The following is a 21630-nucleotide window of genomic DNA, read 5'->3' as shown; positions in this document are numbered from 1 at the left end:
AGGTTGGCGTTGGTAAATTCAAGAACTCAGGGGCTATACGCAACACTGAAGGATTGGAATGGTGACGCTGAACAGCTATGGTCCTCTATATTCTCCTTACAGCTAGTTAACTCTCGTCTGTCATAGATATCATACATCGTCATATCACCATATCCCCATCTATGTTGTACGATAAAAATACACCAATGCACCAGCAAGGACTCGATATTCCCTATTTTATGCATACACTTTAACCCAAGCCTCTGCACGTCAAACTCTTGACATTTGCTTCAACTTAATTGCAGACCAACCAACCCCGTACCCAGTGGGTCTTGACGCTAAAAAGATTCGGCCATAGCTCCGTCTTCATATCCAAAGCGTTTCAAATCCGACCAGGGCAGCGGAAGTTCATGGGCCGATCTTCACTAACGTCAGCACGGCCACCACTGCATATCCAAGCTCTTTTTTCCCTGTTCTATTTCGAATTGACATAAATGCTCCGACGGCAAAATCCAGCCCCGCATCTCCATCCAGTCTCCGAATAAACCACGCGCATGACATCCAAGCAAGGCGCTCGTAACTTTTCGACGAGAATAGGCAATGAGCAAATAAATCCACAGTTTCCCGCCTTTGACTTTGTCTCTGGCGCTGGTCTATTGAACCTGCGCCCCCATTATATCAATGGCTGGCACCGCTTTTTCAACCCCGGAGGCTGGATGTAGCCTGCCTTACTCTTCTCTTCGCCTTTCGAGTCCGAGTCTTTGGTTTTCTCTCGAGGCTGCGGCTTTGCCCGTTTCTCCATTCGACGCATTGTCAATGATCGCCCTGTTACCTGGGGCATATGCGATACATCACTTTCGTGGCGCTGTCTGTGCCTCGTCGCACAGGCCATGATGTGCGCATTTAAGCTCCACCTGGCGGTTCCTGTTCCTGCGTTTTTTGTTTCTTCTGTGCAGTCTTCAGTGTGATACTGCACATTGTGCTAGAGTCAGTATATAACTTTTCTGTTGCCATATCAACAGGCTGGGTATTTGTTTGGCTTTCAATATTCGAGGCAAATGGAGCTGGATAACCTTGCGGTTTGGCTTTATTGTCTCTTGAGATACAGACCGGATCTGGATGGAGATGCGAACCATTCGGTATCTGACCAAGGTATCTATCCAATCTATCACACTATTTCAGCAAACATGATTACATTTATCTTGATATTTTGAGCTAACGTCTATCAATCAATACTTAATAACAATAACGGCGAAAGGTATAATCCAATGGCCTGCCACCAAACGGGGAGTGATAACGACAAACATGAACAGAAGAAGAGAAAGCGACATTATAAAATACAACCATGGCGAGACCGCTGGGTAGGGTAATCCAACAGCATTCCCTTGTAGGGTTTCCGACAAAAGTTTTGGCGCACGCGTTCCGACAACTCCGAGGCACATACCCCATGCCCGGGTGTAATGGAATCTGGCATCATGAGTGGTCATTCATTAAAACAAATATAGGGACGCATCACCCTAGAGCAGCCATTCTGCACTTCTGCTTTGTTTGGCCACAAGCATTGGATGAACTTTAGATCCAATAGCTCATCTTAAGATGATTCAAAGATCAAACTCTTGAGCACAATTCTTGCAATCACACTGAAAACATTCAAACACGAACGTCCTTCACTTGATTATTTAGGCCTTGCGAGAGCGTGTCACAGGGCCGTTGGAGCGGCCAGTGGACTTGGCGCTCTTGGTACCGGCCGGGGAAGGAATTTCAAAGTTCCTCATGTCGATCAACGATTTTTGGCCAGTGTTGCGGCGGGGACGTCCAGTCTTGGCGGTCTTATTGTAGGTGGCAATGTAGAAGGAGATGAACAGGACCAAGTAGGAGCTGATGATGCCGATACCAGCCAAGGCAGCGAATTCCTCACCGGCACACTTGCCCATGTTGGGAAGCCACGGGAAGTAGGCAGAGGTGAAGTAGGTGTACGAGGCGAAGTAAATGAAGCCTGAAACTGTCAGTATTCTGTTATTTGCAGGTTCCGGGCCTGCAATGACTTACCGACGTCAATGACGAACTGGAGGATCTGCAGCATAGTGATATACTTCTTCCACCAAATGCGAACACCACGGGCACTCTGAAAGTAGTACCAGTACATCACGACATGGACAAGCAGGTTGATGGTGATAGGCACCCACTGCACGGCAGTCACACCGATAAGCTGAGTGTAGCAGAGGAGGGCGGTGGCACCGTGGTGGTAGGTGTGGAGGAAGGTCAATGGCTTCTTCTTGAGGACAAGGAAGATAGTATCAATGAACTCGACGTATTTGTTGATGTAGTTGAGCTAATCAAAGTTGTGAGTTTCTTTTCTCCCGGTTCAAGCGCTTCGCAACTTACGTAGTACAGAATGATCAGAGGGCGAGTCCAACCACCCTGCTGGTCACAGATAGTGTAGAAGACTCCGTGTCTCCAGAGAGTGGGAAGAAGCTGCTCAATGAACAAGGCCAGCAGGATAGCGCTAACGGTGGTCAAAAGGAGGTTGTGGATCATGAACAAGGTGTTAAGCTTGAACGCAGGCAACTTCTTCATCACCTCGCGGCCACCGAAGATGAGAACGTAGTAGGTGACAAGCATCATTGTAGTCTCCTTCAAGGTGGACAGAGGGGTCACACCCTCGGTGAAGTTGAACTTGCTGGCGGGATACCCCATGACCTTCTCGTAGGCCTGGTCGAAGAGGGGCCACAGGTGCACACCAAAGGGTCGATCGAGAGTCGGGACATCGACATATTTAAGGATTTCGGAAGCCATTGTGAGGGTATTGGGTTGTTCTCTCAAACCAAATGGATGTAGAATTGAAGATAGAGATAGCCCGGGAAGGCAACCTGTTCTTTTCTTGACGGGGCAGTAATGGGACTGCAATTGACCGCCAAAACAAAGAAAGGCCAAATTAAGGAAAGGAAATGAAAGAAAGCTAAAGAAACGAAAGTGGGAAAGGGGAAGAGGAGAGAGGGAGAAAGCTGGAGAAATAAGAGAACAGTGACTTTTTGCGTCCGGCGCGTCCGTTGAGGGCCCAAAAGGGTTTAGCGTGCCATAAAAAAGGGGAAGATCAGGTCCCGGTGGCATCGACTGGGGATATATTGTCCGAACATATCTAATATTTAGTAGATTCAATCTATTAGAATTAGATCTAATTGCGATTCATGATACCCCAGATCACAATATAGTGTACAGAGTACTGTGTTGCCGAATGCAATGTTGTCCTTGGTGTGAAACAATCACATGCTAGTGTAAATGCCAACAACTAGCGCATTATATATTATACAAAGAAATGAATTGTATAAAAGCCCGAGGGCTGATCTATGTACATATCTTTCGCAATTGACCACTTTACTCTGTATAGCTAATGCTGCATTATGATTCCAGTCTCCGTTTTCCACGTCCATATCCGAAGCGTTGCATTGGAAATCCAGTCATTTGTCGTTGGGTTACAATTGATTACCATTAGAAGCTTTCAATTGGCAGTAGCTTGACAGGGGTACGGAGTGATAGAGGTCGTTTATTCTACCTTGTGTCACCTTCACAGTACAGGATATAGAAGCATATCCGACTAAACAAGTGTAGATTAATATCTACGTTGTTTACTTGTCAATCCTCTATCTTCACGTGCTATCAAGATCTTCGATTCAGATGTTGCCGGCTATAATAACCCGAATTCTTAACTATTCTCTACTCGGAAGCCACCACTCATATTACTATTACTCATGTATGTAGTCAAATTATCTTCTTGCCCACCCTCCTTGAGTTTGTAGGATTTACAATCGATAAATATTGGAGTTAATTGCTCGAATCATTATCTACCGGTCTGCACAACAATCGAGTCACAATATATCTTGAACATCAATTACCATCATGGTATGTTATATATCTTTACAATATGAACAAGAAGTCTAATAACCTTATACGAACTCGACTTGTCATGGCCTAACACCGACCAATGACACGCATGTAGAAACCGACAACTCTCCAGCCAATCAACGGCCACCCTTAGAGATCAGAACACTGGAACGGGGCCAATCGGATGATGACTCAGCACCCGTTCAGCTGCCTCAGGCGCCAACACCACACCACCCGCAAAATCCTAGAGGCATTTCAACACCTCCCCTTCCCGCCCCCATCCACTTCTCTCCCCTCACTATTGTTCCTGTCCGGTCCACCGTGGTTCCCTTCTGAAAATGTCGTCCCTATCCATCTTCCGCGTGGCGACCCGTGCCGCTCGCTCTACCGGCTCCTTCAGAGCTCCCCAATTGACCCGGTCCCGGATGCAGTCTCCGGTGACTCTGGCCGCCGCTCGCGCCCACAACTTCGGTACTACCTCCATGCTCCGCTCCGGCCACGAGGATGAGACATACGAAGAGTTCACTGCCAGGTACGCCCCCAATCGCAAGCCATTGAGGCCGGAGGAGGGGGACACCAGCGCCCTGCATTTCCATGTTAGGCGCTTCCCGGAACGACCATCGGCAATCGTCTCGACATGATAGGGCCGTCTCATGCTGACCGTGTATCCCAATGGCAGATTCGAGAAGGAATTCGATGGTGTGCAGGACGTTTTCGAGCTTCAGGTATGACTTATCTCGACTTCACCCGAGGCATATTGATCGGCGTGCGATACATGGCATCAGCCACACCCGTCACTCAACATGCGGCTCCTATATACGCACCATCGACAAATGGCTAATGCATGTCTTTGCAAACAGCGCAACCTGAACAACTGCTTCGCCTACGATCTTGTTCCCTCCGTCGCAGTCCTCACCGCCGCCCTCAAGGCCGCCCGCCGTGTTAACGACTTCCCTACCGCTGTTCGCGTCTTCGAGGGTACGCTTCCGCAATATCCTATCCTGGAGCACTAGTCTCGTTCGTCATGGAATCCAAGCTAACATTCCTTCGTGATTAGGCGTCAAGGCCAAGGTCGAGAACCCCGACCAGTACAAGCAATACCTCGAGTCTCTCGAGGGTCTGCGCGTCGAGCTGGGCGTCGCTCTCCGGGAGGAGCTCTACCCCGAGGAGGCGTAAATTCCCCTCATCAATTCTACTTTTACGTCAATTTTCTCTTAAACAAACAGTACCCCCTCGCACGTTGTTTAGCCAGCACCGTTTGACTGGCTGAGGATTAGGTCGGGTAGAAGAGAAAACTGTATACATACTTTAGAGATCTCTCGTGTTGTTAGTGCTGCTGTTGTATGGAAAAAGGTCTTGTGTGCCTTATTTGGTTGGTGCTTAATCTATCTTGATTCCATCTTGTTCAGTCATATTGTTGTATTATCAACCGCTCAAGTCAGTCCTCAATCCTCGATCCTCAATCCTCATTCCTTAATTATCAACTTTTTTATACTTTATCCAAGGTCTATTGCTTCAGCAAAATAGTAGAATAGCCAGGTTGGGTTGGGACTCGGGTTTTGTTCCTAAGTAGCCAATATATCACACAAAATGACAACTGCAACAAGCAGGCCAAGAGGCACCAGACCGAAATAAACAGAGCCTCCACCAATGACCATGCCCAAGCGATATAAGTACAATGTAGACAAGGCCCCCGTAGCTCTCCAGAAGACAGCAACGTAGCCAAGAACGTATTTCGTGACAAGGGAATTAAATCAAAAACAGGGAGGGAAAAATGGGGAACACAAAATCATCAATACACACAGGTATGTGTCCGCTCAAACGCCGGGTACCAAGCCACTGATATTCAGGAATAAAGTCATAGGGGTATGCAAGGTGATGCAAGAATCGAGTCGTGAGGCACTCTCCAGAATGACAAGAGACGAGAGAACAGCTCAAACGGGACGCCATGATAATTAGTGCGTTCCAACATACTTGAAGTAAGTAGGTCGGCAATCCTCCTTGGAAAGGAAGTCTGCGCCTTGGAAGAACTGGCCAGCTTTGCAACCGGAGCATTTGGGAGAATTGGGGCAGTTGAGATACGGGATGTGGTTGTACCCGATATCGCGGAACCTAGTGGAGATACATGTGAGTGAGGGTTCTTAAATGAGATAAAAGTATGTGACTTACCAGTGGACGTTGGCGGCATCGGCGAAAAGACCAATGCCGAGGGAGTGGACGGGAGCATCACCCCAGCGCTCGTAGAAGAATCCACCGGCGCGATCCAGGTGCTGGAAGTACGCCTCGTACTTTTCGCCGCGGAAGAAGTCGAGATCACCGATCTCGAAGTTCGACCAGAAGTGGCAGGTGGAGTATCCATTCGCGGCCTTGGTGTGCTCGGGACGAGCCACGTCATCCGTAATCCACTCCCACATGTTGTTGTCGCTGAGGTACGACGGGTTGGCGGCGAGGAATCGCTGGGTTTCGGGCCAAAGGGTCGGGATACTCTGCGGTGCGTCGTACAGGTTGATGGTGAAGCCGTAGGTCTTGTTGCCATCCTCCATGTAACGGAACACATCGTAGTCGACATCGCAGAAGAACTTGACATTGGGTTCGATGCGCCAGTAGTAGCGGTAGTTTTCGAGGGCAGGGTGTTTGTAGAACATGCCGCTGTTCCAGCGACACATCTGGTGGTAGGAGACCTTGGAGCTATACTGGATGTCTTGTTCCTCCAAAAGCTTTGCCGACTCGCGGAAGAGGTCCATATTGATCCATTCTGGGACGTCCCAGTGTTCCTTGGGCACAAGTTCTGCATATAAAGTTAGGTTTGGTTCCTCTCGTTCTATCCGGACTAGAATGCGTACCATATTGGCACTTGGCCTTGGTCATAGCCTGAGTCTTCTGCTTGAACTCATCGGTGAAGGGTACATCGTTGAAGAAGATGTAGGGATAGTTGAACTTGCTGTTCCATGTTCGCTCCAGGTCGGTCATTGTCGAGAGCAGCTGACCAAGTTCCTCATTGCGGACGAGGGTAATGAGCGCAGCATTGGTGCGGGCCGATTGTTCGCTGTTGGGGGAGTAATCGTGTTCGTCCGCTCGCCATAAGTTTCCTACCGGTTCGCCGGTCGCTATCAAATCAGTTAGTATGGCACTTAGAGTGCGATGGTTGTGGGAGGTGTAGCAAGAAACTGGGGTCACGCACGATCTACAAGAGGATCCTTTTTCATGCCATGAGGCAACTTGGACCCTTCTTCAGAGGAGCTCTGGTGTAATTGGAAGACAAGAAATAGACAAAGAAGAATGCATGCTGCACCCAGCATGCGAATCGGACGCGCGATAGCCATGATGATTGTATGTGCTTAAAGGGGGGAGATGGTCGGAGAGAGAGAGAGGCGCGCATAAGAGTGGCCATCTTACCTCATCGGGACTAGTGCCATCCACGTAAAACAGCCGGGTCTCTCTTCACTTCAATGCTTCTTCACTCTATGACGTCTAGAGACATCTCGATGTGATTTATCTTGGATCTTGGATCCGAGCCAATGTCTTGAAATGGCTCTAGCGGCTGATCTGAGTACGCTTATCGACGCCTTAATCACTTCTGTCGCTAAGATATCACCAAACCACAAGGTAATATATTGAATTTCCATCAATCTCATATCGTCACACCCGGTGTACTCATATCTAAGTAGGGGTCTGCACGTGTCCAGAGTCTGAAGCGCCGTGTACAAGGAGCGCTCCGAACTGGTTCTCATACGCGCACCGACCAGTTTGCAGTCGCCAAGCAACTCGAGGGACTACAGGAAAAGTTTCAAATCTTGAATAGAGATGAACTTGCTGAAGCTCTTCACGCCCGCCTTGCGGAGCTGGAGAGCGACCGGATGCCCTGGCTTCCAGAGATTCTGAGTCTCTTATTGCAACTCTCAGATCGCCCCGCTCTTTTGTCAACGGTCAAACGTCCGAAGGAACGGGCCAAGGCACCAGAAGCAAAAGAGACTCTTTCTTGGTCGGACCTTGATGCAGCTGGGACGGCATTCAGCGACGAAGAAATTTGGGAACAAGTAGACTTTGCTGGCGACTCATCAGATGACGACTTTTCATCCGTTGCCAGTGATGTATCTCTTCCCAAGGACAGACCTCAATCCGCCACAACAGTGGATGAAGGGTATATCATTCCAGATGACGTTTTTGTTTCGGAAGAGGATGGCGATCTTGTTGCCTCTATAGAAAAGGCCCAATTTTGGAGAGCCGAGAATCACCATTCGTTGCCCCAAGCAGAAGCAACCACCTCGCGACTTATCACAGAATCCCAGCTTGCTAGGGAGACAATCTTCATGCTTCAGGGCCTTCCCACGTCTATTTACGTGCGCTTGGACGATGATTTTGGAGTGGATCGAAGATACACACTCGCACATTCATCCAACGAAGCCCTGGCATCGCTTTTGCAGTGTTTCATTGAGATAGGCGCCAAGCTCAACGCTGTACGGTATTTCACCAAGCTTCCACAGACCATCCCATATATGCAAACGTTTTGCCGGAGCTTAGAAGAGCGTCTCCTTGAATTTGATAGAGTCTTATCTCAAGTTCAGTGCAAATACCTTTCACCCGGTTCAACTGTCAGTCTCATCCAGCTTCTTGTTGATGTTCGTCAGCACTCTCATGAGCTAGCATTGCTCGCAGACATGATCGCCAATTTAGAAAGAAACTCAAATGATCAACCAATGTGCTGCCTTGATTCCTTATACAACTTAGTATGCATGCTGGAAGCCCTTGGCGACGAAAGTTCGTCTCAGCGCCTGGCGGAGCTATTTTTTATGTGTTTCAAAACATATTCAAGCTCGATCCGACTCTGGATGGAAACAGGTCAGGTCGATGCTTCGGACAGCACTTTCTTCGTGCGAACAAATCGTGAGAATGGGGATCTGCGGACTCTTTGGCATGACTGGTTTGTGCTTGATACGGGCCACAGGCAGCAGAGGATCCCCCAGTTTCTCGAGGCCGGTGTGCAGAAAGTCTTCACTGCAGGAAAGAGCATGGTATTTCTCCGCCATCTAAATGCGCTACCAGACATTGAAGCCATGAAATTTGAGGACTTCTATTGCCAGGATTCTTCATTATTACTTCCTTTCCCCGCATTAGTAGAGTCTGCTTTTGAAAAACTCGTGGATGTGGACCATTCACTCAGTGCTAGCTTATTACGAACTGAACTCGACCAACAATGCGGACTATGGACCTCCCTTGATGCTCTTCAACATGTCTACCTTGCCAAAGACATGAGCGCCATCAGCATTGTTGACGCAAAAATCTTTGAGTTGATCGATCGGGGTCGTTCCTGGGACGACAGATTCCTGCTCACTGAGATATCAAGGACAGCTTTCAGTTCAATATCCGTCATTGACGTATCAAGACTCCTTGTGCGGCCTGCTAGTACTTCATTGCGAGTTTCTCAAAATGATCATCGGACCGTGGGAATTCTAGAAGCAATCTCAATTGATTATGGCCTCCCGTGGCCTATTGCGAACATAATCACCGAGGACGCAATACAGGCATACCAACGAATCTCGACCTTCCTGATGCAGATCAGGCGCGCTAAATATGCCATTGTGAAACAGCGTATTCGCGACGCCCGTATCATCGCACCTGACGAAAAGGACACATTGGTACACGCTCTACATCATAACATGCTCTGGGTCCTCGATCTCATCTACGGCCATCTGACCTATCTCGTAATAACCACCACAACCCAATCTCTACACAAAGATCTATCTGGCGCACAAGATGTCGATGCCATGATAGCTGCCCACCAATCCTACATGTCCTCTTTGGAAGCCCAGTGTCTTCTTTCTGAAGATTTATCACATATCCACGATGCAATCATCCATTTCTTAGATCTGTGTGTTCATTTCGCAGATCTACAAACCGCGCACTTGCTCGGCGATGAAGACCAATATCTGGAGAATCCGAAGGCGCTGCGCACAAAGAAAAAACCCGAAGAAGAATTCGAGTCTGATGATGATGAAGATGATGATGATAACGAGGCCTACGATCACGAACACACACTCACAGTCTCATTTCGTGACTCGACCTATAGCCAGCAGCTGAAAACGGTCAATTACCAGTTCAACCATCTAACGACCTTTGTCACGGATGGCTTGAAAAGTTTAGTTCGTGCAGATGGGCTGCAAAGTTGGGATATTCTTGCCGACAGGCTCGAATGGCGGCGAAATTGGCGTAGGCTTTGATACAAATACCCTTGTTTTGGTTCCAGCGGGGAGTTGGCGTTATATGACCTAAAATTTGACGTAAGTACTAGTGGAAGATGCAATAATGACTTTTTCAACGACGTGCATGAATATCTGTCTCAAAATGAAGTCCTAGGCTTCTTTCCTCACAGCTAGGTAGAGGCGGGCACTTGAATGTAACCTCCGGCTATTCAGCTGAGGCCTTGTAGGTCGCCTAGATAAGAACCATAAGGCTCGTTAGTCGATGGTATATCTAAGCTTTCAACATAGGTAACTATAAAAAAAGTATCAGCTTTATCAGCGTCGTCACTAGAGGCTCGGCGTCTTTACGTTCGATGCGGAATTCCCCGTGGCCCTTAGGTCTAGGTTCTCTATATAAACTCCGTTCAGATATTATCGTTGTGTTTTATTGGATTGGTATTCAGATATATTATTGAACAATTTATATTTATTTGAGAGGCTATTTTGACATGTTCAACTCCAGTATCAAAAAGAGAATATGGACAAGAACTCAGAACGAGAAAGAAAAAAAGGATAAGAAAAGCTCCGTAAATATAAAACTAAGAAATCTAACCCACCCAGCGTCTGGCGCTGTAGAAGACACGTCCCCAAGGACCAATCTCGCCCCAGGACTCGGCGTTCGGAGGCAACCAACTGGCAATACCGTTCATGATGGTACGCTCAGGGTGGGGCATGATGGCAAGGACACGACCGTCGGCACTGCGCACACCGGCAATACCCTCAGGACTACCGTTGGGATTGAAGGGGTACGTCATGGTGGGCTTGAGTGTGGAATTGTCGACGAATCGGACGGGGGCAAGACCCTCGCGAACGAAGTCGGCAGCCGAGATGCCCTGGGAATTGACGAACGAGGCACGACCCTCGCCGTGAGCGACAGCAATAGGGAGCGAAGTGCCGTCCATGCCGTGGAAAAAGACGCTGGGGCAGGATGGGTCGGGGTCGGAGATGCGGACCATGCAGACACGGCCTTCGTACTGCTCGCTGGTGTTGCGCTCGAAGCTGGGCCAGTAACCCGCGCCAGGAATCAGATCCTTAATACGAGACAGGAACTGACAGCCGTTGCAGACACCTAGGGCGAAAGTATCCGGACGTTCAAAAAACTCCTGGAACTCCTTGCGGGTGTTCTCGTGCAGCAAAACGGACTTGGCCCAGCCCTGGCCGGCACCCAAGACGTCACCGTAGGAGAAACCACCGCAGGCAGCGAGACCGGCGAAGGTGGAGAGAGACACACGACCGGAGAGGATGTCGGTCATATGGACATCGACGGCGGAGAAGCCAGCGGCATTGAAGGCAAATGCCATCTCAGCTTGACTGTTAACACCCTGCTCACGAAGGATGGCAACACGGGGCTTGTTGGCGAAGGGGGAGTATTGGGAAAGACTAGCCATCATAGGCAAGGCCTTGTCCTTGGGGTCGAAGGTAGGGTTCCAAGAAAGACCGGGGTTGGCGTCGTCAAGGATGTTGGCATACTCCTGCTCCGCACAGTCCGCGTTGTCGCGGATCTTCTGCATGTGGTAGGAGGTATTGGCCCAGGTCTGCTGGAGGCTAGAACGGGTGTTGCGGTAAATCAGAAGAGCCTTGTAGTAGATCGCAAGGTTCTGCTTGGGCTGTTGAGAGATACGTCCAATCTTGTGGATCAGACCCGGAGGAGGACCGCAAGTGGCGAAGCATGAGCGGAACAGGATCTCATGCTCCTTGCGGACCTGGAAGACGGCTCCAAGCTCCTCGTTGAAGAGGCATTCAATGAGATCCTTGGTATTGTGAGAGGCACATATGTTATCGAGCATGATCTCAACACCACAGCGACCGGCGAACATCATTTCAGCAAGAGTAGTCAGAAGACCACCATCGGAGCGATCGTGGTAAGCCAAGACAATTCCGACTTCTTGAAGTTGCTGTGTAGCATCGAAGAAGTCCCGGAAGAGATCAACGTCGCGAATATCAGGGCACTCGGAACCGACTTCGTTGAAGACCTGAGCAAGAGCCGATCCGCCAAGCGCCTTACGACCGAACGAAAGGTCCACAAACATAAGGACAGTCTCCCCTACTTCTTCGAAGCTGCGAAGAGCCGGGGTCCAGGTCTTGGTGAAATCGCCAACCGGCGCAAAGGCAGAGATGACACAGGACATGGGGGCAGTGACCTCCTTGGCCTCGTTCGAGGTCTCATCCTTCCACTTCATCTTCATGGACATAGAATCCTTGCCGACGGGAATGCTGATACCAAGTTTAGGGCACAGATCCAGACCGACAGCCTCCACGGCTTCATAGATAGCAGCGCCCTCGCCAGGGTGGTTACCCGCAGACATCCAGTTGGCAGAAAGCTTCACTTGGCTGAGACGAACGACAAGATCGGAAGCAGCCAGGTTCATGAGCGACTCAGCAACAGCCATACGAGCAGACGAAGCCGCGGAGATAAGAGCCAACGTCGGCTTTTCACCCATAGCGAAGGCTTCACCGGTCTTCATACCCTGGGCCAAGGAAGTGGCAGTAACCGAGACATCCGATACGGGTGTCTGCCACTTGCCAACCATCTGGTCACGGGCTGTTAGGCCGCCGACAGTGCGGTCGCCGATAGTGATCAAGAAGGACTTGGAGCCGACTGCAGGCAGAGACAACACTCTCTTGATAGCCTCATCAATAATCTCCGTCCTCGAGGTGAGAGAGGGAAGATACTTGCTGAGGCTAGAGTCCACGGCGGGCAGCTTCAGCTTCCGCGAATCGACAGTGCGGGTCATGCGAGGAGTCTTTCCGAAAAGCACAGAGAGAGGAAGGTCAATGGGGGTCGGGTACTCCTTGGAATCTCGGTCAAGGAGAATGAGTCTCTTTTCTTCTTCGGACGAACCGCCGCCACGACCGACAACGGAGTAGCCACAACGCTCACGATGAGCGATAGCAGTGAACTTGTTCATGCTCTCCTCACCAATGGCCATGACATAGCGCTCTTGGGCTTCACAGCACCAAATTTGCATGGGGCTCATGCTACGGTCGGTGTTATCAATTTCACGAAGCTCGAAAGTGGCTCCCAAGCCCGAGTCATGGATCAGCTCAGGAAGGGCGTTGGACAAGCCACCGGCACCAACATCGTGGATGAACTTGATGGGGTTGTTTTCTCCCATGGCCACACAGGCGTTGATAACCTCTTGAGCTCTCCGTTGAACTTCGGCATTGCCTCTCTGGACACTGGCGAAGTCAAGCTCAGCAGATCCCTCACCAGAAGCGATACTGGAGGCAGCACCTCCTCCCAGACCAATAAGCATGGCCGGACCACCAAGAACAACAAGGAAAGAACCCGGCTTGACAACATCTGGGTGCTTGATAGCGTGCTGTGGGCGAACACTTCCAACACCACCAGCGATCATGATGGGCTTGTGGTATCCTCGCACTTCCTTTTCACCATTGCCCACATCAATTTCGGTGAGCAGAGTGCGGAAGTATCCACCAATGCAAGGACGGCCGAACTCGTTGTTGAAAGCAGCGCTGCCAATGGGTGCCTCCAACATGATATCCAGACTGCTGGCAATGTGGTTTGGTTTTCCGACATCGAGCTCCCATGGCTGCCTGAAGCCAGGAATCAAAAGGTCCGACACACAGTATCCGGAAAGACCGGCCTTAGGGCGTGAGCCACGACCGACGGCACCCTCATCACGGATCTCTCCGCCAGATCCCGTAGCCGCACCAGGGTAGGGTGAAACAGCAGTGGGGTGGTTGTGGGTTTCAACCTTGGCAAGGAAGTGTACAACTTCCTTGGTATGCATCCACTGCCCGGTCGTTGGATCGGGGGCCCAGAACGCGGCCTCGGGGCCCTCTAGCACGGCAGCATTGTCACTGTAGGCACTGACGGTGTGTTCGGGGTGCTTCTTGTGTGTGTTGCGGATCATGGCAAACAGACTGTTTGGCATGGGCTTGCCATCAATCACCCAGGAAGCATTGAACTGCTTGTGTCGGCAATGTTCCGAGTTGACCTGAGCGAACATGAAGAGCTCGACATCAGTAGGGTCACGGGCAATCGCACCATTTGGACCATAGGCCTCGGCCAGGTATTCGATTTCCGAATCATCGAGGGCCAAGCCGAGCTCCGTATTTGCCTCTTGGAGAATCTCCTTGGGGGACTTGGTACCACCCTGGAGGGAGATAGTCTTGAGAGGTTGAGGAGCGTGCTCGGAGAACATAAGGCTCAGATCGGGCTCATCCTTGCCAATGATCTGAGTCATCCGGTCATGAAGCGTATCCATGTACTTCGGCTTGTAGTCCTCCGCACTGGTACGAAGACACGAAATCTTCATACCCCGTTCGATCCGCTTGACGTACTTCTGCAGGCCACAGACGTGCGAAATGCCTGTTGCCTGGGAGCTCCATGGCGAGACGGTACCGGTGCGTGGGAAAACATAGAAGGTATCGGACTGACCGTCGGTGGTTTCGAAAGTAGGAGGGATGTCTGTGATATCGCCGTACTGAAGCAATTGCTCGAGTACGGCACGCTGAGGCTCTTCCAAGGGCTGGGTAGTATGCACATAGTGAATCCACTGGGCTCGGACGTCCTGGACACCGATGCTATCAGCAATAGCATGCCCCCGAGAGCGGGAAAAGGCGACAGAGCCCGGGATGGCGAGATAAGTATCGGTAGAAGTCATCGTGAAGCAAATTGGGGATTCTCCCAATGAGTCAATCAAGTATGACACAGGAGATATGAATTGATTCTCCTGATACCGAAGTAGATTGAGTGGCTCGAGTGCCTCTCTCAAGTGGACTTGAGAAGATCGCTAGAAGAGGCCGGCGATGACTCTCTATCGCCGCTTTTCTTTTTTTGTAAGAGAAATGAGTTTCCCCCGCCCTAAACCCGTTGTGGCTTATCGTACTAGGTCATGTGACGATAACGGTTTAAAGTTTGACACCAACAAATTCTTCAATTCGTTCATTTTCTTGCATAGTATACAATGGTGTATTTATTCATATATCTTCTGAAGGGACATGTCAATTCATAAAATATTACAATTGACCCTATCAAATGCCAACCACCCCATGTCTGGTGCATGTCTGGTGTTGTCGCGCCCCACTAAACACCAAACTAGAAGTTAGGTATCTTTTGTATGAATTTACCATATAAAGGATACTTAGGCTCCATCTACTACACTTGCTTCTTCTTTCCATCTTCATCATAAATATTCTGAATTGATTTTTAACTCTTTCTTCGATCGACCTGGCATGTCACAAGAGACATGACCTAGCATACCTCGATTCGATTAACCTTAGGCCGAATTTACCTCTGCTTCGGGAGGCTCAAAGACCACTGCAACTACGCCCTCATCCCAATCATCTCCGTCTCTTATGGAGTCGAACGATCTTGTCGTGCCCCCCAACGCAGGAAAACTTCGCCCACACTTCCTACATGATGTCGACGACACAATCGGAGAGCTGAATTCGATAGGCATACCATTGTGCGTATACCCTCCAACCATGGCAATATATCTGGGCTCATGAAATTCCGCAATGCCTTTTCACCCAGATCGAAACAGACCTTGCACTTTGTCTAGATGTTCGAATCATAGTCGCGTACGCCAAGTCTGCTATCTTATTGAAAAATACCGGGTTGACAACATGAAAGTATGATCGAAAAATTCCGTAGCATCGTTCTCGGCTACCCTAAATCTATGGGCTGATTCTTACGACATAGAACGAACTTGCGGATTCCTATATAGTAAAGAAGCAGATTGGGCATTCGTTCCGAACGGCACCCGTGTCGATTTGGCCGCTAACGAGTATCCTTCCCTCGTTCTTACGGTTCGCGCTCCTAAATCCTCGAACTCCGCCGCGATGCCTATTGGTGGTATTTATGGAATTGGGTGGCTTCAACGCTAACCCTATCTTGACATCATGACTCGCCATGCGCTTCTTGCATGCCAAGAATCTTGAACTCGTAAATGCATACAACTTGCAGTATGTTGTATTGCAGGAAAGAGTTTGAATATAGGCTGTACTCAGTCGCTTTGAGTCTGAATACGAGGATCAGTTCTTTCCTATCGTTGATTTTACCTGATTCTCTTTCTGAACCAATTCCAAATGAAGGAGGGTTTTCTATATCTACAGGGTGGAAGAGAAGTCTAATTTATAGATCTGGCGTTTGGTGGGGCGCTCCAACACCAGATATGTATGGTGGTCCTAGGCGCTTGGCACGGTTGCTATATAAATTCTTTCATCTATAAAGTTCAAAAAAAGGGAAAACCTATGGCTATTGGGATACATTCTAGACACCGAAGACAGCATAATTGAAATGTTTCTCATCACACCCTACTTAGTATTTGAGCTTATTTCATACGACAATAACCAAACACCTTGAAAGCCTAGCAAGGACAGAAAGAGCTAGAGTACAATTTGAACGTCAATCGTCAACGAGGAAAGCACTATAATTTTGATATAGAATCTTCAAACCACCCTTTCAGCTCATCATTAAACCCTTGTTACTCTCCCGAAGTTTGACCTCCGCGGCTAAGTAAACTTCCAGCTTGGCCCACAGGGCTTAGCGCCCACAATCTACTGAAAATTTTCATACCCCCTTTAACCAGCAGCATTAATGAGCTACTGGAAGTCCGTGCCGGAGCAGAAGTTGGTGGGACCACACCTCATTGTTCCACCTGAGTAGGAACTTGACAAGACTGCGATAAGCATAAAGTTCGCCTAGAGGTGAGTGGGCCGCCGATGAATATGAAGCTAGGGTGAAAATTCGAGCAACACTTTCGTGAAGAACGCAGCCCGAACTCGATAAGGATGATTTGGTCTGTGAGCAAGTGAGTGCTAATATCATAGGGGTTAGCCGCGTACTCGGAAAAGTAACTCCATTTGGTAACATCGAGCGAAGTACTTGATGCCTGATGGATTGTCTGAAACGAACATACCTTCATCGGTCCAATCATCAAATAAGAGGATATTTGGGTAGCAATCTGCTGAAGTTGGGCATCTACAGAGCTGAATAAACCCTAAGGTTTCTGCTATCTGAAGACTAGTACTCCGTAATTCGGGGCCACACCAACAAGCTGCGAGGAATTCTTTTCTTTTTCTTTTTCGTAAGCTAGTTTCCGTTATATTGATTACAATACAAACGCTAGTTGCTGGTCTCTCAATTACAAAGTAGACTGGAAGCTAATTGAGAAATTCCCGTCCTTTGCTTAACCCTGGACCCTGTTATCCATATTGTCAAAGCGCCTTATAGTTAAAATTTTGGTTCTCTAAATTCCAAGTTATGTATCCGGCCCATGCATAAAGGGGCTCTATGTGTACTCCGTAGTGGCCCCATCAAAAGCCCCTGCGTGAGAGCCCCCCTTTGATCCTCAGGATCCGCCTAGAGGTGGCACAAAGCTTAGCCTATTCTAGGGATGACTACCGCAGGGATGATCTCTACGAGAGATATAAGACTGCATACGAGTACAACATACGGAGTAGCATTCCATAGGCAACAAAGTGAGCAGAGAGAGAAGCAGGAGAAACACGATCTAACTACTAGCTAGTAAACAAACCTCGCAAACAGGCGCTGTCACCGCCGGTGCCTAACTCCGCAGGCTCCTCAACTTGCATAAAACTCGGCATCTTCCGCATCGAGGCCGACATGATCGTAAGGGGAATTTTCCGGTACGGGCCCGAGTTAGCGGATTTGGAAAGACGTGGATTTTTGGAATTTGGACTTTTGGATATATGAAAAGTGGGGCTTATACGCACGATACCGGTGTGACCACCAAATTAAAGTTCGAGTTCACCCCAATTCGGCGTCGTGACATTTGCGACACTTCCAGGGTTGCATCATGATGAGATCTGTGATATTTTGACGCCACAATTAGGGTCTGGGTCTGCCTGAAACGAGGGATCTCGTATACTAGCGGAATCCTTATCTGGCATTGGTAATCCATAGTGTACTTCCTGCGTATACATGAGTCGAAGAAATAAAAACAAACATTTATTATGGGGATAGGGGTAGAATTTCCACCAAGGGGTATGGGTATGGGGTACGGAGTACGGAGTATGCCCTCCAACAATAATACGGAGAAAAATTTCCACACAAACAACCGGAAAAACACATATTGCACTAATTCTGGGGTAAGGACTGGGAGACTTGTATCTTTTATATGGTCCACCCATACAAAAGATACCTAGCTTCATAGATGCTAGACGGGACCCATAACCGCTGGCAAGTGCTCTCATTGGCCAGCGAACAAAGCCTAGGTTTGATGTAAGGAATCTAGAACATCTAAAAATGCCGTGGCGAATCGACATCCCGCCTTGCAGAGGTTTGATATTCCCAATGTGGAAATAAAGTAGTCTTCCAAATTGGGCGATATGTTCCGAACTATACAGGTGGGGCACAAAAACACAGTCATATTAACCTACCGTGGCCCACTGGGCGGAAAAGTTGTATGTATACAAATCCATGTGACAATGTGCATAATATGCCTAGGCCAAGCTAATGATCAAAATAAGTTCAATGCTGTTTCAGGTCGTCTCTTCCAGAACAAAGTAGATACAACTACGGAGTATTGGATATCTACGTGTTCGAATCCGTTTTTAAGGTTTGTTTGATCTAAAGGATGACTATGTTTCATAATTCTCGCTCTCCTAATTCGGCCTCTATATTACGATCGCCTTGATTGATCTCACGACGCGTGGTGGTCACAGCCCGACCCGCTTTCGCGTGATGCCAAGCTGATGCCAAGCTGGAACTCGGAAAGACATCCCTTGAAGAAGATAGGAAGTATACAGCAGCAAAAGAAATATCCCAGGCTACAACGCATTCAGCTGTTGTTGCTCAACAATCACATTGATCGACATGGAAAGCGCATTCTCTACTCCGAAGTGTAACAGTCGTAGTCTCCTTGGAAAGGCCCGCCAGGGTGGGCTTACCGACATGCCAATGAGTAGAGCTGCACGCTGATAAGTCTAGAGCTTCACATTGGTAATAGAAAAGTATAGCAAGTGTCTTTTTCCCAAAGGAAAATGAGGTATCATGAATCAAGCTGTAATGCCAAGGCGTCTGTCGTCGCATATTGCCTGATTAGGCTAGTTCCGCCATTCCCTATTAGGCAACCCACCTGGTTGCGGGCCGATATCAGAGCTTCTTGTAGGAAAAACGGCGATGGAATGTTATGAACAGTTCGTCCATGGATCATTCTTTGTTGCTTTTTCCTTTCTATCATGACCCACTTCTCGAAATTTCGGCGCCGAATTTTATTGGAGTTGAATTATAAAAGAATGCCCCCCCGGATTGTATGACCATAGCTTGCCACCATTACAACATCTCGAGCCATCGCAATACCTTGCACCTAATACAACGCCTTGCACCTATACCCCCCTTGCGCCTATACCACCCTGCACCCATAACTACACAGCACTTCATACTTTGTCTGGGTACAGCCCTCCATCATCAGTCATATCCTTCAACATGGAGGCTCCACGCTCGGCTGAGACCCACACAGATGGGACCCCAGTAGAGGCTATCCGGACGGTCTCCCTCGGGGCTCAGAACAACAATGCAGCCGTACCCGATGATTACCTCGATCTACCTGTCCGCGAGGTCACCGATGATGCGGATTTACGCGAATACATCACTGAGACGCAGACGGGTGAAATCATCAGGCCGATCAAGTCCAATGTGACTGGTAAATTCGAGGATTGGAAGATGGTGACCTTCACCATCGACGATCCTGATAATCCCAAGAACTGGTCCAAGGCTTACAAGTGGTATTGCACGATGGTTGTCGCATTCACCTGCTTCGTCGTCGCCTTTTGCAGTAGTGTCATTACAGCCGATATTGAGGGACCCATGGAGTCCTTCCATGTCAGCCGTGAAGTTAGCTTGCTTATTGTCACGGTTTTCGTTATTGGATTTGGTGTTGGTGAGTAATACAGATGTGTGATATGGGTTGCATAGTTCTAACCTTATTTTAGGACCCATGGTCTTTGCTCCGATGTCAGAGATCTTCGGACGTCGACCCGTCTACGCTCTGACCCTGGCACTCGCAGTTATTTTCGTCATTCCATGTGCTGTTTCTAAGAACATTGGAACTCTCATTGTCTGCCGTTTGATCGACGGAATCGCTTTCAGTGCCCCCATGACCCTTGTCGGTGGAACTTTGGCCGATTTGTGGAGGAGCGAGGAGCGTGGTGTTCCCATGGCTGCTTTCAGCGCTGCTCCCTTCCTTGGTCCGGCCATCGGTCCACTTGCTGGTGGATTTTTGGCCGACAATGCTGGCTGGCGCTGGCTTTACTGGCTTCAGCTTATCCTGGCCTTCGTTGCCTGGGTCATGATCAGTTTCACCGTTCCTGAGACATTCGCACCAATTATTCTAAAGAGACGTGCAGCGAAACTCCGCAAGACCGAGGACGACCCTAAATATACCACCGAAACCGAGCTTGATGCTCGTCCATTGGCTGAGGAGTTGCGCGTCTTCATTCTTCGCCCCTTCCAGCTTCTGTTCCTTGAACCCATCGTCTTGTTCATTTCTCTCTACATGTCTGTCATTTATGGCTTGCTATACATGTTCTTCGTTGCGTAAGTGAACAACCTTTTGTCTTTATACACTTAAAAGAGACTGGAAACTAACTATATTTCTAGCTACCCCATTGTTTACCAGGGCGGCAAAGGATGGAGCGCGTCTAATACCGGTCTCATGTTCATTCCTCTGGCCATCGGTGTGGTCATGAGCGCAGCTTGCGCTCCTTTTGTCAACAAGCACTACCTCAAAATGTCTGCGGCATGCGGTGGTAAGCCTCCCGCCGAAAAACGTCTGATTCCCATGATGTGTGCTTGCTGGTGTGTGCCTTCTGGTCTTTTCGTCTTCGCCTGGACCTCCTACCCCCACATTCACTGGATGGGACCGGCTATGGGAGGCTTCCTTATTGGATTCGGTATTATCCTGCTGTACAACTCCGCCAACAACTACCTTGGTATGTATCAAAAGCATTCAATCTTTTTGATTTGAGTCATTGCTAACTATCTCTCCAGTTGACACCTACCAGCACCAAGCCGCATCCGCTCTCGCAGCCAAGACCTTCATCCGTTCCATCTGGGGTGCCTCCACCGTGCTCTTCACAGAGCAAATGTACGAGCGTCTGGGCGACGAATGGGCCAGTTCGCTTCTTGCATTCATCGGCCTGGCTTGCTGCGCCATTCCCTATGTCTTCTACTTCAAGGGAGAGGCCATTCGTCGTCTGTCGAGGTTCGCTTACCATGAGGACGAGGAGAAGGCTGTCAAGGCATAGGGGTTGCCAAACTTGATCTCGGGAATTGGTCCCGGGAATTTTTAAAAAGGAGGTAATTTTTTTCATTTCTTTCAGCTTGTGGAGCATTGTGGAAATGGTTTACTGGTATGACTGATGTGGAAAAGAACATGGATGACATTGGCGGCGTCTTTTGATATCCATTGCATATATACTTGGTTTTGAAACTTAACATATAGATAGTTTTTATTTTTTAATATAAAATTTGTTTTGAGCACATAATTATGAGCCGATTGGAGTCGTTTTGATCTAGTGGGATGAATAGTTTGAT

At 48.8% G+C, this 21630-nt stretch overlaps 7 protein-coding genes across 7 annotated transcripts; 4 read left to right on the top strand and 3 right to left on the bottom strand.

Annotated features, from left to right (window-relative positions):
- Positions 1–1658: 1658 nt before the first annotated feature.
- LCP9604111_5471 (elongation of very long chain fatty acids protein) lies at positions 1659–2775 on the bottom strand (the record flags this gene model as incomplete). The annotated part of the gene is made up of 3 exons (XM_039073285.1): positions 1659–1975; positions 2029–2311; positions 2365–2775. The coding sequence occupies 3 exons, from the start codon at positions 2773–2775 to the stop codon at positions 1659–1661; spliced, it is 1011 nt and encodes a 336-aa protein (XP_038928433.1).
- A 1424-nt stretch (positions 2776–4199) lies between these two features.
- Positions 4200–5037, top strand: LCP9604111_5470 (cytochrome c oxidase subunit VI; the record flags this gene model as incomplete). The annotated part of the gene is made up of 4 exons (XM_039073284.1): positions 4200–4393; positions 4541–4586; positions 4722–4839; positions 4919–5037. 4 exons carry the CDS (start codon positions 4200–4202, stop codon positions 5035–5037), a joined length of 477 nt encoding a protein of 158 aa, XP_038928432.1.
- Positions 5038–5816: 779 nt separating this feature from the next.
- Positions 5817–7184, bottom strand: LCP9604111_5469 (glycosyltransferase family 15 protein; the record flags this gene model as incomplete). The annotated part of the gene is made up of 4 exons (XM_039073282.1): positions 5817–5973; positions 6031–6649; positions 6705–6968; positions 7043–7184. 4 exons carry the CDS (start codon positions 7182–7184, stop codon positions 5817–5819), a joined length of 1182 nt encoding a protein of 393 aa, XP_038928431.1.
- A 205-nt stretch (positions 7185–7389) lies between these two features.
- Positions 7390–10079, top strand: LCP9604111_5468 (uncharacterized protein; the record flags this gene model as incomplete). The annotated part of the gene is made up of 2 exons (XM_039073281.1): positions 7390–7467; positions 7530–10079. The coding sequence occupies 2 exons, from the start codon at positions 7390–7392 to the stop codon at positions 10077–10079; spliced, it is 2628 nt and encodes an 875-aa protein (XP_038928430.1).
- A 569-nt stretch (positions 10080–10648) lies between these two features.
- On the bottom strand, positions 10649–14731 carry LCP9604111_5467 (phosphoribosylformylglycinamidine synthase; the record flags this gene model as incomplete). The annotated part of the gene is made up of 1 exon (XM_039073280.1): positions 10649–14731. One exon carries the CDS (start codon positions 14729–14731, stop codon positions 10649–10651), a length of 4083 nt encoding a protein of 1360 aa, XP_038928429.1.
- Positions 14732–17482: 2751 nt separating this feature from the next.
- On the top strand, positions 17483–17894 carry LCP9604111_5466 (uncharacterized protein; the record flags this gene model as incomplete). The annotated part of the gene is made up of 3 exons (XM_039073279.1): positions 17483–17552; positions 17600–17720; positions 17792–17894. The coding sequence occupies 3 exons, from the start codon at positions 17483–17485 to the stop codon at positions 17892–17894; spliced, it is 294 nt and encodes a 97-aa protein (XP_038928428.1).
- A 1627-nt stretch (positions 17895–19521) lies between these two features.
- LCP9604111_5465 (MFS transporter) lies at positions 19522–21341 on the top strand (the record flags this gene model as incomplete). The annotated part of the gene is made up of 4 exons (XM_039073278.1): positions 19522–19975; positions 20028–20631; positions 20695–21026; positions 21085–21341. The coding sequence occupies 4 exons, from the start codon at positions 19522–19524 to the stop codon at positions 21339–21341; spliced, it is 1647 nt and encodes a 548-aa protein (XP_038928427.1).
- Between the last annotated feature and the right edge of the window lie 289 nt (positions 21342–21630).

Source organism: Penicillium roqueforti, assembly GCF_015533775.1.
Source record: "Penicillium roqueforti strain LCP96 04111 chromosome Unknown scaffold_13, whole genome shotgun sequence".
In the NCBI taxonomy this organism is placed as follows: domain Eukaryota; kingdom Fungi; phylum Ascomycota; class Eurotiomycetes; order Eurotiales; family Aspergillaceae; genus Penicillium; species Penicillium roqueforti.
This window is presented reverse-complemented; position numbering and strand designations above follow the sequence as displayed.